This window comes from Hypanus sabinus (genome assembly GCF_030144855.1).
Source record: "Hypanus sabinus isolate sHypSab1 chromosome X2 unlocalized genomic scaffold, sHypSab1.hap1 SUPER_X2_unloc_9, whole genome shotgun sequence".
Classification (NCBI taxonomy): Eukaryota; Metazoa; Chordata; class Chondrichthyes; order Myliobatiformes; family Dasyatidae; genus Hypanus; species Hypanus sabinus.
The window spans coordinates 504,640-522,450 of NW_026779009.1; the positions used below are offsets into that span (position 1 = coordinate 504,640).

Below are 17,811 nucleotides of genomic sequence, written 5' to 3' on the forward strand. Positions count from 1 at the left end.
ACATTTTGTATTTTAATTGATAAAGATTTATTAACCGAAATTGCAACTCCTCTCGATTTTGAATTAAATGAAGTTGCTATAACATTTCCAACCCAATCTCTATTTAATTTCTTATGCCTGTGAACTTACTGAACACATCCTTGCCAGAAAAAAAACTTATCCCAATCCACTCTTCCTAGATCCTTTTTTCATTTCCACAAAATTGGCCCTTCTCACTAATAGCAGTAATGTCGTTATCCCACGTGTCAACCCAAGCCCTAAACTCATCTGTTTTACCGACAATACTCCGTGCATTGAAATAGATGTACCTGAGAATATGTATATCATCCGCTTTTTTTTTCATTTCCGTTTATACATGCAGTCCTCTCATGTTCCTTATCCTCCTGCACCTCACTATCTGCTCTGACACTCTGGTTCCCCTCCCTCTGCAAATCTAGATTAAATTCCCCGGAGCAGCACTGGCAAATCTACCCGCAAGAATGTTATTCCCCCCCCCCCCGCCCAGTTTAGGGGCAAACCGTCCTCGGAACAGGCCCCACCTTCCCGGGAACAAAGCCCAATTGTCCAGAAACATGAAGCCCTCCCTCCTCCACCATCTCCTTAGCCACGTATTTAGCTGCACTCTCCGCACATTTATATTTACAGGGACTTTACTCCTGACGCCGGTCCCGGGACCCGACCGGTTTACAGACCCGGAGCGGAACCGGAGCAGATTCTCAGCCACTGGTTTCTATCCCAGGTCCGGAAGAGAGGATAAAGTTTCCCCGTGAATTTATTCCCAGTGAAGGTGTGGAGATGGGACTTGGTCTCCGCGTTGTAAAATGAAACTGTCCCGGACTCGTAACTGAGATAAACTCCCACCCTCCCGGGGATGGGACCGGCAGGGAGACGGGACCCGGGGGAGGGGCGACCGGACACGTCATAATCCCGATGTAACACGTCACGATCCCGCCTGATGACCCAGAATCCGGTCTCCGGTCTCAGACTGACCCGTCCCTTCCTCTCCACAGACTCTGCGGCGACTCCCAGACACCAGCGCCGAATCCCCGTCACCTCCACCTCCCAGTAATGTCTCCCCGATGTGAATCCCTCCGATCCCAGCACACAAAACCAGATTGTGAATCTCTTCCCGGTGTCAGGGAGATCCCTCCAGGTCCCGGTACATCTCACACTCTTCCGATCCTCAGACACCTCGAGATACGGATTCGCCGTTTCCACATCCAGAGTGACAGAGACTGGGGGGAGAATCAGAGAATTAGAGAGTCCCCGGGGATCGGGGGGAGACTCGGGCAGCGGGGCCCCGGGGATCGGGGGGAGACTCGGACAGCGCGGCCCCGGGGATCGGGGGAGACTCGGACAGCGCGGCCCCGGAGATCGGGGGGAGACTCGGACAGCGCGGCCCCGTGGATCGGGGGAGACTCGGACAGCGCGGCCCCGGGGATCGGGGGAGACTCGGACAGCGCGGCCCCGGGGATCGGGGGGAGACTCGGACAGCGCGGCCCCGGGGATCGGGGGGAGACTCGGACAGCGCGGCCCCGGGGATCGGGGGGAGACTCGGACAGCGCGGCCCCGGGGATCGGGGGGAGACTCGGACAGCGGGGTCCCGGGGATCGGGGGGAGACTCGGACATCGCGGCCCCGGGGATCGGGGGGAGACTCGGACTGCGCGGCCCCGGGGATCGGGAGGAGACTCGGGCAGCGCGGCCCTAGGGATCGGGGGGAGACTCGGACAGCGCGGTCCCGGGGGATCGGGGGGAGACTCGGACTGCGCGGCCCCGGGGATCGGGGGGAGACTCGGACAGCGGGGCCCCGGGGATCGGGGGGAGACTCGGACTGCGCGGCCCCGGGGATCGGGGGGAGACTCGGACAGCGGGGACCCGGGGATCGGGGGCAGACTCCGACAGCGCGGCCCCGGGGATCGGGGGGGAGACTCGGACAGCGCGGCCCCGGGGATCGGGAGGGAGACTCGGACAGCGGGGTCCCGGGGATCGGGGGGAGACTCGGACAGCGCGGCCCCGGGGATCGGGGGGAGACTCGGACAGCGGGGCCCCGGGGATCGGGGGGAGACTCGGACAGCGGGGTCCCGGGGATCGGGGGGAGACTCGGACAGCGCGGCCCCGGGGATCGGGGGGAGACTCGGACGGCGCGGCCCCGGGGATCGGGGGGAGACTCGGACAGCGGGGCCCCGGGGATCGGGGGGAGACTCGGACAGCGGGGTCCCGGGGATCGGGGGGAGACTCGGACAGCGCGGCCCCGGGGATCGGGGGGAGACTCGGACGGCGCGGCCCCGGGGATCGGGGGGAGACTCGGACGGCGCGTCCCCGGGGATCGGGGGGAGACTCGGACAGCGCGGCCCCGGGGATCGGGGGGGAGACTCGGACAGCGGGGCCCCGGGGATCGGGGTGAGACTCGGACAGCGCGGCCCCGGGGATCGGGGGGAGACTCGGACAGCGGGGCCCCGGGTATCGGGGGGAGACTCGGACAGCGGGGTCCCGGGGATCGGGGGGAGACTCGGACAGCGGGGCCCCGGGGATCGGGGGAGACTCGGACAGCGCGGCCCCGGGGATCGGGGGAGACTCGGACAGCGGGGTCCCGGGGATCGGGGGAGACTCGGACAGCGGGGTCCCGGGGATCGGGGGGAGACTCGGACTGCGCGGTCCCGGGGATCGGGGGAAGACTCGGACAGCGCGGCCCCGGGGATCGGGGGCAGACTCGGACAGCGCGGCCCCGGGGATCGGGGGGTGACTCGGACAGCGCGGCCCCGGGGATCGGAGGGAGACTCGGACAGCGCGGCCCCGGGGATCGGGGGGAGACTCGGACAGCGCGGTCCCGGTGATCGGGGGGAGACTCGGGCAGTGGGACCCGGGGATCGGGGGGTGGTGGAGATCTCAGGCGCGGTCGGGTGGCCGACACGAACCTTTGATTCGACAAAAGCAGATGTCTCCACAAGGGTTTTCCGCTGAACAGGGGAAACATCCTCGCTCACTCCTGCCTGTTGACCCCTGAAAGAATTTTGTGTTTCCATGAGATCTCCTCTCATTCTTCGAAACTGGGAAAAGAGAACATAGAGCAGTACAGCACAGGAACAGGTCCGTCATACAATGTTCACTTTCATTTGTGAGTGGGAAGTGGGGCAGTGTGATGGTTTGAAACAGTAAAGGAGGTGACAATGGGAACCGGTAGGGGAGAGATGAATGGCAGATTGAACCAGGAGGGGGTGGGGTGGAAACCCTGTGGGTGATCTGTGTGTGTAGACGTAATGAGAAGCTAGAGGGGGCAAAGATGGCAGATCAGGATGACTTTGTCCCCTTTCCCAGAGCCCCATCCCCCGCAGCCCCTCATTAGGACAGGGGATGAATTTGCAGGAACCCTTAAGCAACACAGGTCTGGATGAAGTGTTTCAGTCTGAACCGTCGACTGCTTACTCTTTTCCATAGAAACTACCCGGCCTGCTGTTCCCCCAACAATTTGTTTGTGTTACTCTGCTTTAAATATACTCAATTATTTGGCCCCCACCGCTGCCTGTGGCAGATTCACTATCCTGTGGATAAAGGAATTCCTCCGCATCTCTGTCCTAAATGGACATCCCTATAGTCGGAGGCTGTGCTCACCGTTCTCGACCCACCCACATCCTCCCAACATCAACTCTCTCCAGACAGGTGTCAGAGAGATCTGGCGAGACCCTTCATCAGGACCTGTGCAGCTTGGATTACCAGCATCTGCAGATCTTCTCCTGTTTGATTTTTAATGCAGGAGTTAATAAGTAAACTTCTTGATTGGTCAGAGTCTCAAAAGTTATGGGGAGGAGACTGGAGAATAGGGTTGAGAGGGATGATAAATCAGCCATTCTTCTGAACTCCGGTGAGTACAGGCCCAGAACCATCAAACACTCCTCATATGTTAACTCTTTCATTCCCGGAATTATTCTTGTGAATCATCTGCACCCCCTCCAATGCCAGCACATGATTTCCGATGGAAGGGACCCAAAACTGCTCACAGTACTCCAAGTGTGGTCTGACCAATGCCTTATAAATCCTCAGAATTACACCCTTGCTCTTGTACTCTAATCCTCTCGAAATGAAAGCAAACATTGAGTTTGCCAATCTTACCACTGACACAAACTGCAAGTTAACCTTCAGGGAATCCTGCACAAGGACACCCAAGTCCGTTTGCACCTCTGATTTTTGAATTTCGCCCTGTTTACAGAATTGTCTATGCCTTTATTCCTTCGATCAAAGTCGTACCTGCCTAAGTTTGTACCTGTCAAACTCTACCTGTACTACAAGATCCCTATTCCGTATACTGGTGCATTCAAATAAGACCATAAGACAAAGCAGCAGAAGCCGGCCCTTCGGCCCTTCGAATCTGCTCCGCCATTTTATCATAAGCTGATCCATTCTCCCATTTAGTGCCACTCCCCCACCCTCTCACCATGACCTTTGATGCCCTGGCTACTCAGATACTTATCAATCTCTGCCTTAAATACACCCAATGACCTGGACTCCACTGCCGCAACAAATTCACAGATTCACCACCCTCTAGCTAAAAAAATTTCTTTGCATCTCCGTTCTGAGTGGGCGCCCTTCAATCCTTAAGTCATGCTCTCGTACTAGACTCCCCCACCATGGGAAACAACTTTGCCACATCCACTCTGTCCATGCCTTTTAAAATTCAACATGTTTCTGTGAAGTTCCTCCTCATTCTTCTAAACTGCACGGAGTTCAGTCCAAGAGTGATCAAATGTTCCTCACATGTTAACCCTCTCATTCCCGGAATCATTCTGGTGAATCTTCTCTGAACCCTCTCCAATGTCAGAACATCCTTTCTTAAATAAGGAGCCCAAAACTGCACACAGTATTCCAAGTGAGGTCTTACCACTGCCTTATAGAGCCTCAACATCACATCCCTGCTCTTATATTTTATTCCTCTAGAAATGAATGTCAACCTTCTTCACCACCGACTCAACCTGGAGACTAACCTTAAGGGTATCCTGCACGAGCACCCTCAAGTCCCGTTGCATCTCAGAACTTTGAATTCTCTCTCCACTTAAATAATAATCTGACAACGTGCATGACCATACACTTTTCAACATTGTATTTCATTTGCCACTTCTTTGACCATTCTCCAAATCTATCCAAGTCTCTCTGCAGACTCTCTGTTTCCTCAGGTGGGGGAGTTTCCACCTACCTTTGTATCATCAGCAAACTTAGCCACAAAGCCATCTTTTCCATAATCCAAATCGTTGATATACAACGTAAAAAGAAGTGGCCCCAACACGGACCCCTCTGGAACACCACTTTTAACTGGCAGACAACCAGAATGGGATCCTTTATTCCCACTCTCTGTTTCCTCCCAATCAGCCAACGCTCTATCGACAGATGTAACTTTCCCGTAATTCCATGGGCTCTTATCTTGTTGAGCAACCTCATGTGTGGCACCTTGTCAAAGGCCTTCTGAAAATCCAAATACACAACATCCACTGCATCTCCCTTGTCCAGCCTACTTGTAATCTCCTCAAGAGATTTCAATGGGTTTGTCAGGCAGGATTTTCCTTTAAGGCAACCATGCTGAGTTTGGCCTATCTTGTCATATGCCTCCAGGTACTCCGTAACCTCATTCTTGACAATTGACTCCCACCGATGTCAAGCTAACAGGTCTATAATTCACTTTTTGCTTCCTTGCCCCTTTCTTAAATACCAGAGTGGCATTTACAATCTTCCACTCCTCCGGAACCATGTCAGAATCTATTGACTTTTGAAAGATCATTGCTAATGCCTCCGCGATCTCCACAGCTACTTCCTTCAAAACACAAGGGTGAATTCCATCTGGTCCTGGAGATTTATCTACCCTGAGACTATCCAGCTTCCTGAGTACTTTCTCTGTCGTAATTATGACTGCGCAAACTTCTCTTCCCTGACACCCTTGAGTGTCCGGTATACTGCTGATATCTTCCTCAGTGAGGACAGATGAAAATACTCGTTCAGTTCCTCAGCCGTCTCCTTATCTCCCATTACAATTTCTCCAGCATCATTTTCTATCAGTCCTATATCCACTCTCACCGGTTTTTTACTCTTTATATACTTGAAAAAGCTTTTGGTATCTTCTTTGATATTATTTGCTAGCTTCCTTTCATAGTTCATCTTTTCCCTCTTAATGGCCTTCTTAGTTTCCTTTTGTAAGCTTTTAAAAACTTTCCAATACTCTGTCTTCCCAGTAATTTTTGCTTCCTTGAATTCCCTCTCCTTTGCTTTTACTTTGGCTTTCACTTCTCTTGTCAGCCACAGTTGCATCTTTTTCCATTCGAAAATTTCTTCTTTTTTGGAATATATCTGTCTTGCACATTCCTCACTTCTCGCATAAACTCCAGCCACTGCTGCTCTGCTGTCCTCCCGCTAGTGTCCCTTCCCAGTCAAATTTGGCCAGTTCCTCTCTCGGCCACTGGAATTTCCTTTACTCCACTGAAATACTGACACATCAGATTTCTGCTTCTCTTTCTCAAATTTCACAGTGAAGTCAATCATGTTACGATCACTGTCACCTAACAGTTCCTTCACCTCAATCTCTCTAATCACCTCTGGGTCATTACACAATATCCAATCCAGTACCTCTGATCCCCTAGTGGGCTCAACAACAAGCTGTTCTGAAAAAGCATCTCGTAGACATTCTACAAATTCTCTCTCTTGAGATCCAGTGTCGACCTGATTTTCCCAATCCACTCGCATGTTAAAATCCCCTCAATTATCATAACACTGCCCCTCTGGCAAGCCTTTTCTATTTCCTGTTGTAATTTGTAGTCCACATCGCTGCAGCTGTTAGGAGGCCGGTAGATAACTGCCATCAGGGTCCTTTTACCCCTGCGATTTCTTAGCTCAACCCATAAAGATTCTGCACCTTCCAATCCTATGTCACCTCTTTCCCATCCCCCTGCCAAATTAGTTTAAACCCTCCCTAACAGCTCTATTAAACATTTCTGCTATGATATTGATCCCCTTCGGGTTCAGGTGTAACCCATCCTTTTTGAACAGTTAATACTTCCCCCTAAAGAGATCCAATGATCCAAGAATCTGAAGCCCTGCCTCCTGCACCAGTCTCTCAGCCACACATTCATCTGCCTGATCCGACTATTCTTGCCCTCGCTAGCACGTGGCACAGGCAGCAATCCTGAGATTACTACCCTGGAGGTCCTGCTTCTCAGCTTCATTCCTAACTCCCAGAAATCTCTCTTCAGGACCTCCTCCCTTTTCCTCTCTATGTCATTGTTACCATCATGTACCAAGACAGCTGGTTGCTCGCCCTCTCCCTTCAGGATATTCTGGACCCAATCCGAGACATCCCGTACCCTGGCACCTGGGAGGCAGCCCACCATGCGGGTATCTCTATCAGGCTCACAGAATCTCCTGTCTGTTACCCTGACTATGGAATCCCCTACGACCACCGCATTCCTCTTCTCCCTCCTTCCCTCCTGCACAACAGCGCCAGGCTCAGTGCCAGAGACCCACTCACCGTGGCCGTCCCCTGTCAGGTCATCCACCTCAACAGCATCCAAAACGATATACTTGTTGCTGAGGGGGGCAGACACAGTGGTGCTCTCCACTACCCTGGCATTTCCCTTCCCTCTCCTGACAGTCACCCAGTTTTTTGACCTCTGTAGCCTAGGGATGACTACCTCCCTGTAGCTCCTGTCTATCACCTCTTTGTTTTCTCTAATAAGCAGTAGGTCATCAAGCTGCTGCTCCAGATCCCTAACACGGTCTCCGAGAAGCTGAATCTCGGTTCACCTGGTGCAGATGTGGCTATCAGGGAGGCTGGAAGTCTCCCAGGATTCCCACATCTGACACCCTGAACAAAGCACTGACCCTGCAGACATGCTACCTAATTCTACAGGAATGAAACAAAGAAAGATAGGTCTACTCACCCACTTACTTCGCCAAGCACATGAACTTTTTAAAGCATTAGCTAATGTGCCCTGCTGTTCCCCTGTCCGTCCAGGCCGATTTGCCAAGGGGAGAAAAAGAGTCGGTGCCTCGCTCTCGGCTCTTCCCGTTACCACCTAAGCCCGTTGAGCCAAAGCCCTACACTCTGCTGCCACCCACTCCGCTGCCCGCTGTATAGGGTGGTCATCTTTTTAAACTCTCCGTGCTGTCCTGCGCAGTCTCGCCGTTCTAGTACGCAAAGCTTTTTTTTACACTGCCTTCCTTCAGAATTTAGCTCCCACGCCGCCCTTCTTGTCCCAATCTAAAAAAAACACCTTCAGTCATGTATTCATCAGCCTATTCCACACTGTCCACATGAAATTCAGCAAGGCCTTTGATGTCGATGATGGACCACACTTGGAGCATTGTCTGCATTTCCGGTTCCCGAATATGGGGAGGATGTCATTACACTGGACAGGAGGCTTCAGGAGGATGTTACCAGGACTGGGGGCTTGGGTTAAAAGCAAAGAGTGAGTAAGCTTGGGCTATTCAGCTGTAGTGTAGGATGTTCAGGTGTGACCCCTTATCAAGGTAAATAATTCTAAGGAGCTTAAATAACGTTCTTTTTCCAAGAAATGGGAGTACAGAACCAAAGGCCTCCGATTGAAAGTGAGATGGGAAATCGGGTAACATTCTCAGAGAGAGGGAGGTTGGTGAACGGAATTTGCCCTCAGACGCTATCGAAACAGGTAAAAAATAACATATTTTAAAATAAATACACAGATGGGAAATGGTTAGAGGGATGGGGGGGGCAAACACACACAAATGGGACATGCTCAAGAAGATATCTTAGTCTTGCAGATTGATGAAGTGGGCTGTGAGTTCAACATCCATCAAACCCTCTCAGATCATCCTGCTGAGGAATCTCACCCCGGAGTCTGTCTGTGAAGTGTTGATGTGACGTCACGTCAGATGGCAGCTCAGTGCCACAGAACAGACAGACTGGGTAAGGACGGCAGATTTCAATCCTAAATGGGAATTTATGCCTATTTCTGTGGCTGTGTGTCACACTCTGATAGTATATCGCGCGCGCGCGTGTGTGTGTGTGTGTGTGTTGATTGTGGTAAATATCCGTGTGGAGTGTATACACATTGAAGGAGAGTATGCACATTGAAGAAGTTTTTATGTTACAGTGTGTCATCACAAGTCTGGTGTGTGTTGACAATGTGTCACACGTGATTGAGTTGTTTAAATCAATAAATGACTGTCTCTGAAGAGACTGGTTTCCAGGTTACTGAGGGAAATAACAACGTACATTGCTGAGGCTCTGACTACAATCTGCCAATCCTTCCTGTGTATGTGTGTGAGGGAGCTTTGCCAGGCCGCTTATGCTGTGTGTGCTTCTCCCGAGATGAAATCTTGACCCATGTCAATGCTTGTTGGTGTGTCCGAGCTCATTCTCACAATGCTTCAATGTAGTGGTCTGATCACCATAAGACATAGGAGCAGAATTAGGCCATTTTCCTATCGAGTCTGCTCCGCCATTCAATAATTGCTGATCCTTTTTTCCCTCCTCAGCCCCACTCCCTGGTCTTCTCCCCGTAACCTTTGATGCTGTGTCCAATCTAGAACCTATCAAGCTCTGCCTTAAATACACCCAACAGGTTCCACAAATTCACCAGCTGCTGGCACAAATTTCTCCACATGTTTTAAATAGATTCCCCCTCTGTCTTGAGGCTGTGCCCTCTTGTCCTAAACTCCACCACCATGGGAAACATCCTTTCCACATCTACTCTGTCTAGGACTTTCAACATTCGAAAGGTTTCTAGGACTTTCAACATTTGAAAGGTTTCAATGAGATTACCCCTCATCTTTCTAAATTCCAGCGAGTACAGACACAGAGCTATCAAACGTTCCTCCTATGATAACCCTTTCATTCCTGGAATCATCCTTATGAAATGAACCTTCTGCAATGCCAGCACATCTTTTCTTAGACGAGGAGCCCAAAATTGTTCACAATACTCAAGGTGAGTCTTCACCAGTGCCTTATAAATCCTCAGCATCACATCCCTGCTCTTGAAATGAATGCTATTTAAACCGATTGAATTCAATGCTAACATTGGATTTGCCTTCCTCACCACTGACTCTACCTGCAAGTTACCATTTAGGAAGTTCTGCAGAATGACTGCGAAGTCCAATTTCGTCTCAGATTTTTTTGATTTTCTCCCCATTTGAAAAAAAAATCTGCACATTATTTCTACGACCAAAGTGCAGGACCATGTATTTTCCAACATTGTATATAATTTGCCAATTTCTTTCCCATTCTCCTCATCCAAGTCCTTGTCAGGCCTAACTGTTTCCTCAACACAACCGGCCCCACTGCCAATCTTCGTATCATCTGCAAAACCTGGAAACAAAGCCATCTACTCTAGGACAAGAGGGTGTGACTTCAGGATTGAAGGACGTCCTTTTAGAACTCAGATGCAGAGAAATTACTTTAGTCAGTGTCTGTGGAGAATCTGTGGAATTTGTTGCGATATGTGGCTGTGGAGGCCAAGGCATATTTAAGGCAGAGATGTACCGGTTCTCATTTAGCCAGGGCATCAAATGGTATGGGGTGAAAGCAGGGGAGTGTGGATGTCCGGAAGAATTGGGTCTTCCCATGACTGAATATTGGAGCAAACTCAATGGGCCGAATGGCCTTTTTCTGCTCCTCTATCTTATTGTCTATTCCATCAGCTAAATCTTGATATACAGCATAAAATGAAGGTGTCCTAACACCTGTGTCCCTGTGGAACACGAGTCACTGGCAGCCAACCAGGAAAGGTTCCTTTTACTCTCCTTCGCTGTTTCCTACCAATCAGCCAATGTTCTAACCATGCCTGTAACTTTTCTGTAATACCATGGCCTCTTAACCTGGTTACCACCTTCATGCGTGGCACTTTGTCAAAGGCCTTCCGAGATTCCAAATATACAACATCCACTGCATCCCCTTTATCGATCCTGATTGTAATCTCCTCAAAGAATCCCAACAGGTTTGTCAGGCAGGATATTCCCTAACGAAGCCATGCTGACTTGTCCTATCTTGTCCAGTGTCACCAAGTATTCCATAGCCTCACACTTAACAATTGACTCCAATTTCTTCCCAACCACAGAGGTGAGGCAAACTGGTCAATAATTTCCTTTCTGCTGCCTTCCTCCTTACTTAAAGAGTCAAGTGACATTTGCCATTTTCCAGTCCTCTGGCACCATGCCAGGGTCCAATGATTTTGAAAGATCATTTGGAATGCCTCCATAATTTCTACTGCGACCTCTTTCAGAACACTGGGGTGCAGTTCATCTGGTCTGGGCGACTTATGTACCTTTAGGGCTTTCAGCTTTTTGAGCAGCTTGTCCCTTGTAACGGTAACTGCACTCACTTCTCTTCCCTCGCACTCTTCAACACCGGGCACAGTGCTGGTGTCTTCCACGGTGAATACTGGTGCAAAATATTTGGCTTATCTGCCATCTCTTTATCCTCTGTTATTATGCATCCAGCCTCATTTTCTAGCTGTCCTATATCCACTCTCCTATATCTCTGTTTTATTTTTTTACAATACTTGAAAAACAATTTGATATTGTTTGCTATCTTGTTTTCCAAAGATAGGTGTGTAAAAAGGGCCAGAAGGATCATTGGATACCAAAGTCACCCCAACCACAAACTGTACCAGTTGCTACCATCCGGGATACGGTACCGCAGCATAAAAGCCGGGAGCAACAGGCTCCGGTACAGCTTCTTCAACCAGGCCAGTTCAATTCAAATCAATTTCTTGTTTATTTTTTCCCACCCAATCATCCTTTTAATTCCCCTCTGTAGATATTTAAAAGCTTCCCAATCCTCTCCCTTCCGAATAATTTTTGTTTAGTTGTATGCCCTCTCCTTTGCCTTTACATTAACTTTTCTTCCCTTGTCAGCCATGGTTGTACTATTTCGCCATTTGAGTATTTATTTATTTTTGGAGTACATCTATCCTCATTTTCCCAGAAACTGACACCATTTCTGCTCTGCTCTCATCCCTGGCAGCATCTCCTTCCAATTTGCTTTGGCCAACTCCTCTCTCAGACCACTGTAATTTCTTTTACTCCTCTGAAATACTACAAAGTCAGGCTTTACTGTCTCCTTATCAGATTTCAAGTTGAACTCGGTCATGTTGTGAGCTCTGCCTCCTAAGGTTTCTTTTAACTACTCACCTCTGGTTCAATACATAACACCCAATCCAGTAGAGCTGTTCCCCGAGTAGGCTCAACGACAAACTGCTCTAGAAAGCCATCACATTGCATTCAACAAACTCACTCTCTTGAGATCCTTTACCAACCTGATTTTCCCAATTGCCCTGCATGTTTAAATCTCCCATGATTATCATAACATTGTCCTTTTCATCAGCTTTTTCTATTTCCAGTTGTAATCTGTGGGTGCCAACCCACTGACTGTTGGGAGGCCTGTATATGACTGGTGTCAGTGTCATTTTTACTTTTGCAGTTCCTTACCTCAACCCACAAGATTCAACATCTTCCAATCCTATGTCACATCTTGCTACTGATTTACCAGCAGAGCCACACCACCCCCTCACCCGACCTTCCTATACCACCAATACATTGTGTAACCTTGGACATTCAGATCCCAACTACAACCATGATTCCGCGATGGCCACAACAACATCACAACACCAGTTCCTCTGGTTGGATCCAAACTTATGCACTGGTGTGTTAGTGCATTCGCCTGGGATTGGAACACAGTGGTTCATCCGCCAGTCCCGTGTATTGGTTGTATTGTGACCCTGTGCTGGTGTGTCCAGGGGTCTGACATCTCCAGCTGACCATGTGACAGTGATGCCTCCCAGTCAGTGGGGTTGATGTGGAATAAACTTCAGTTCCCCTGCACCCCAGTATTACAGACAATCTTTGCCTCAAATTGGAACTAAATTGATCTTCATAAACAAGGAGAAATGAATCTTTGTAAGTTTTACCTCGATTAACAGCACCAAGCGTTTCTCTCAGCACTGTGTTCAACAAATAGAGGTGATCGAATTTTTCAACCGGTAGGGTCTCATCTGTCACTGACAATTCCTGGACATCGTCATTAATCCTGTAAATATTAAACTGCTGGTTATAAATTGCTATTCTGAACTATTTTCAAATCCATTCAGGGTTTCAGTAAAGAGCCTGTCCTACCTTCTGTTCCGACGAGCTTCCTCCTGAAATAAATAAAACGCAAATCTGATTAGACTTGGACTTACTGTCCACATCCTGAATTTCATCCAAATCATTACAAGGTGTTGAAAATTCCCACTCCCACAATCACTCAGACACACGGACAATACAGAACCATGGGGTAAATGACAAGGAAAGTTTCTGAATGTCAGACCATTACTGAGAGGATGAAACTTACAGGGAGGACAGGACAGGCTGTGCATTATCATCTGGATATGACGTCAGTGTGATAGGATGGAGGAATTTAAGATCAGTGATGTATGTGATTGTGTGCAGGTGGAGGAAGTACCTCAATGTATGGGAAGACTCGTGGGGAGATGTAATTCCAGATGGATTTTAACAAATTCCACAAGAAATTTAGTGAGGAGGATGTGAAACTCGCTGCCACAGGAGTGGATGAAATGGAACAGCAGAGTGACTGTAATGGGGAGGCTGGATAAACAGGTGAGGGACCAGAGATTTCGGGGCACTGTTGCTGGTTGTGGTGAGTAGGTGGCAGGAGGATTGTGAAGCAGGGATACTGATAGAAGATGGACCTAATGGCCTGTTTATGATAGAGAATGGGATATAATCCCATGCGAAATATATCCAAAAAATAAAGAGACAGTGAAAGTTTCCATAATCTGATGGAAACCGGATATGGAGGATAAGTCTAATGTGTGGGTCACATTCTTTGTTCTCACTGATTGACAGAGAGACCCTCACACCAACTGCATCAGACACTCTCACAGCCTGTGACTGGAACCGGGTGTTAATGGGAGTTTCAGAGGATATTTAATGTGGTAATTAAGGAAACAGTCAGCAGCTCTGTGTTATGATCGGAGTAAATAATTTCAGAGAGATTTGCATTTTGTCCTGGGGTGTACAGAAGTTGTGGAAGCCCAGTTTTAGGACAATAGACAATAGGTGCAGCAGTAGGCCATTCGGCCCTTCTAGCCAGCACAGCCATTCACTGTGATCATGGATGATCATACACAATCAGTACCCCGTTCCTGCCCTCTCCCCAAATCCCTTGACCCCACGATCTATAAGAGCTCTATCTAACTCTCTCTTGAATGCATCCAGAAACTTGGCCTCCACTGCCTTCTGGGGCAGAGCATTCCACATATCTACCACTCTCTGGGTGAAAAAGTTTTTCTGCATCACTGTTCTAAATGGGCTACCCCTTATTATTAAACTGTGGCCTCTAGTTCTGGACTCACCCATCAGCAGGAACATGCTTCCTGCCTCCAGCGTGTCCAATCCCTTAATAATCTTATTATTATGGGACAACAACAACCCTGAATCGTTGCATCAGTTGCCTGGTGAGAAACAGTTTACTGCCATTTGTAAATGCTGTGTGTAGGAGCAATGCATCTGTTTTCTGTCTGCATTGTATTCTGTGTTACGTGTTTATTATGGTAACTCGTCACGTGAGTGGGGATGTGGTAAAGGCGAAGGGGAAAGGTTACGTATCTGTACTTTGTTCTGGGCAGTTTTGAGCTGGGGACAGGCGGATGTCATTCTGTTCTTGACCGCTGTGTTGCAGCTTACTTTACAATGAATTACCCTGAAGTTTCATCGCTTCAAGATTGTATTTTACTAATGAAGGACTGAAAGCGTATCTTGGACATTTTGAAATGTCATTATTGGAGTGATGGGAGGGTGCATCATGCAGGTATAACAACTTGTGTGAGGTCGCCAGCAGCGGCAATTGATTTGTTAGAATTGGCCGCTGTGCTGTGTTTATTTCAAATATACCACTGTTCATTCAGTGCCCTTTGACAGAAACAAATTGAAATATAATCCCTCACCTTGAGAAATATCACACCATCTTTCTGATCCATCTGTTCCTTTAACTTAGTGATTTCCTCCTGAATACTCCTTATATTCTCTTGAAGTGCTAGAAGATTTTTCTCCATTGTGTTGAGAATCCTCTTCTCTTCTTCCCTGAGATCCCTGAGTAAGCTCTGCTCTTTCTCAGTGATAATCTGGCGCAGTTCAGCAAACTGGGATGTGACGTGGGACTGAAGGCTGTGTGACTGTTCCTGTCGAATGAAAGGTGAAGATTAATATACTGCATTGCTGTGCTCAGTTTCCTTTTGTCGTTCAGTTCGGTCTATTGGAGTCTATGCTACTTCTGAGAGCATTCCCGTCAACACCATTCCCTCACGTTTTCCTGAAACCTACTCTCACTTATTGACACATAAACTCCCATCTGATTCACGCACACCCTCCCCACCTTTACAGGGTTAACGGTAATTAGCCATTCATCCGGCATGTCCTTGAGATGTGTCGGAGTCTCTCGTGGTCACAGGGGGAGCATGCAAACTCCACACAGACAGCACCAGAGGTCAGGATCGATCCCAGGTCACTGGAGCTGCGATACTCGGCTATTCTGCATTAAAGGGAGCAAAACCCGACAGTAATATCAGAAATTCCGCTCAGGAAGCCTCACCCGAACTCCAGAAATCTTCTCTTTCTGTTGCTGCTCCTTTTCCTGGAAGTCTGATTCCTTTTTTGTGAGAGAGTCTAAGGAAGATTTTAGCTGATCCTGGAAGTCAGAGAGCGAAGGAAATAGAAACAAAGATGCATCAAAAGAAACAGGTGATCAAACCCGATTATCACAGAAAATGCCGGAGGAACTCAGTGAGTCAGGCAGCATCTATTCAGGGGAAATAAACAGCCGGTGTTTCGGGATGAGACCCTTCATTAGCACTGGGAAGGAATGGACAGAAGCCAGAATAAAAAGGTTGGGGACAAGAACCAGCTGACAGGTGACGGGTGAGACAACGTGAGGGGGAACGTGGGGGAGGCTGATGAAGTGAGAAGCTGAGAGGGGACAGGTGGAAGAGGTAAAGAGCTGGAGAAGAAGGAATCTAATACGAGAGGACAATCGACCATGGAAGAAACGGGAGGAACTGAGCTGTTTGCGGCCCTCAATGGTGACGAGGGAGGAGGTTAGGAGTCAGGTGTAGCACTTGTTCCGCTTGCAGGCGTCAGTGAAAGTTGCAAAGATTGATGTGTTGGTTATGGAGTCTCGTGTGATGCTATGTAGGACAAAGGAAATGTGTGAAGTATTAAATTAACGTTAGTTTTTACCATGTATTTTTTAACAGCTTCTTTAATCGGCCTGAAGCGGTGCTCTCTGTGTTCCTCCGCCACTGCACAGATCATACAGATCAGTGTCTTGTCCGTTTCGCAAAACAGCTTCAGTTCTTCCTCATGTTCCTCGCAGTGACGTTTACTTTCCTTCCCTTTCGGATTCAGGTTTAGATTTCGAGCTTTTTCAGCCAGATTTGCTAAGGCCCGACTGGCCCTGAGGGTGCGGTCAGCAAACTCCTCTCTACATTCCGGGCAGGAGTTTCTCTCCTCCCTTTCCCAACACCGTGTGATACAAGAGCGACAGAAGTTGTGTCCACACTCCAGTATAACCGGATCGATGAAGAAATCCAGACAGACAGGACAAATTAGCTCCTCGCTCAAACTCTCGGCCGCTCCTTTCGAAGCCATGTTAACTCCAGCACTTCCTGATTCAGAATGCTTTCACTTTCGGGGAGTTGCTGATCCCCTGCAGTACCGGGATTGTCCACTACGCGCGCTGCAGACTCGGGGAATCACACAACACACACACAATGCTGGTGGAACACAGCAGGCCAGGCAGCATCTGTAGGGAGAAGCACTATCGACGTTTCGGGCCGAGACCCTTCGTCAGGACAGCTGGTGTGGTACACTGCGTCGAGTGCTCCCGGTGTGGCCTTTTATATATTGGTGAGACCCGACGCAGACTGGGAGACCGTTTCGCTGAACACCTACGCTCGGTCCGCCAGATAAAGCAGGATCTCCCAGTGGCCACACATTTTAATTCCACGTCCCAGTCCCATTCTGATATGTCTATCCATGGACTCCTCTACTGTCAAGATGGAGCCACACTCAGGTTGGAGGAACAACACATGGGCAGCCTCCAACCTGATGGCATGAACATTGACTTCTCTCACTTCCGTTAATGCCCCTCCTCCCCTTCTTACCCCATCACTGACATATTTAGTTGTTTGTCTTTTTTTCTCTCTCTCTCCCCATCACTGCCTGTTCTCCATCTCCCTCTGGTGCTCCCCCTCCCCCTTTCTTTCTCCCGAGGCCTCCCGTCCCATGATCCTTTCCCTTCTCCAGCTCTGTATCCCTTTTGCCAATCACCTCTCCAGCTCTCTGTTTCACCCCACCCCCTCCGGTCTTCTCCTATCATTTCGCATTTCCCCCTCCTCCTCCTACTTTCAAATCTCTTACTATCTCTGCTTTCAGTCAGTCCTGACATCGACAGTGCTTCTCCCTATAGATGCTGCCTGACCTGCTGTGTCCCACCAGCATTTTGTGTGTGTTGTTTGAATTTCCAGCATCAGCATATTTCTTCGTGTTTGCTCCGGGAATCAACATGGTTTTGCTGGATGTGTTCAGTGGAAATTCTGACCATTTCTATGTTTAGTGTGTGAGCAACCCCATCTTGTAAAAACCCAGTGCGACAAAAACGTCAGCTGAATCTCCAAAGGCCTCATCCCTGCAGTCGGAAGGACCTTCCCCTGGAAGACGATTGAAGTCCTGCGCTGAAAGGAGAAGCCGTCTGCCCCCCTGGGGTGGTTCACTACTACAATAACTGTGAGGCTTCCTCAGCCAAC

The 17,811-nt window shown here is 49.1% G+C and overlaps 1 protein-coding gene across 2 annotated transcripts in view; it reads right to left on the bottom strand.

The window, feature by feature from the left end:
- Positions 1-17,463, bottom strand: part of LOC132385993 (E3 ubiquitin-protein ligase TRIM39-like) — a 196,369-nt gene extending 178,906 nt beyond the window's left edge. The window contains exons 1-7 of one of the 2 annotated variants that reach the window (XM_059958226.1): positions 16,244-17,463; positions 15,600-15,695; positions 14,956-15,189; positions 13,124-13,146; positions 12,919-13,037; positions 2,917-3,048; positions 598-1,235 (exon numbers count right to left, since the gene is read on the bottom strand). In XM_059958226.1, the coding sequence (XP_059814209.1) occupies positions 685-1,235; positions 2,917-3,048; positions 12,919-13,037; positions 13,124-13,146; positions 14,956-15,189; positions 15,600-15,695; positions 16,244-16,654 (1,566 nt within the window). In that variant the 5' untranslated portion in view covers positions 16,655-17,463 and the 3' untranslated portion in view covers positions 598-684. Of the gene's footprint in view, positions 1-597; positions 1,236-2,916; positions 3,049-12,918; positions 13,038-13,123; positions 13,147-14,955; positions 15,190-15,599; positions 15,696-16,243 lie in introns of those variants that run through there. The other variant, XM_059958225.1, reaches the window with a different exon arrangement.
- Between the last annotated feature and the right edge of the window lie 348 nt (positions 17,464-17,811).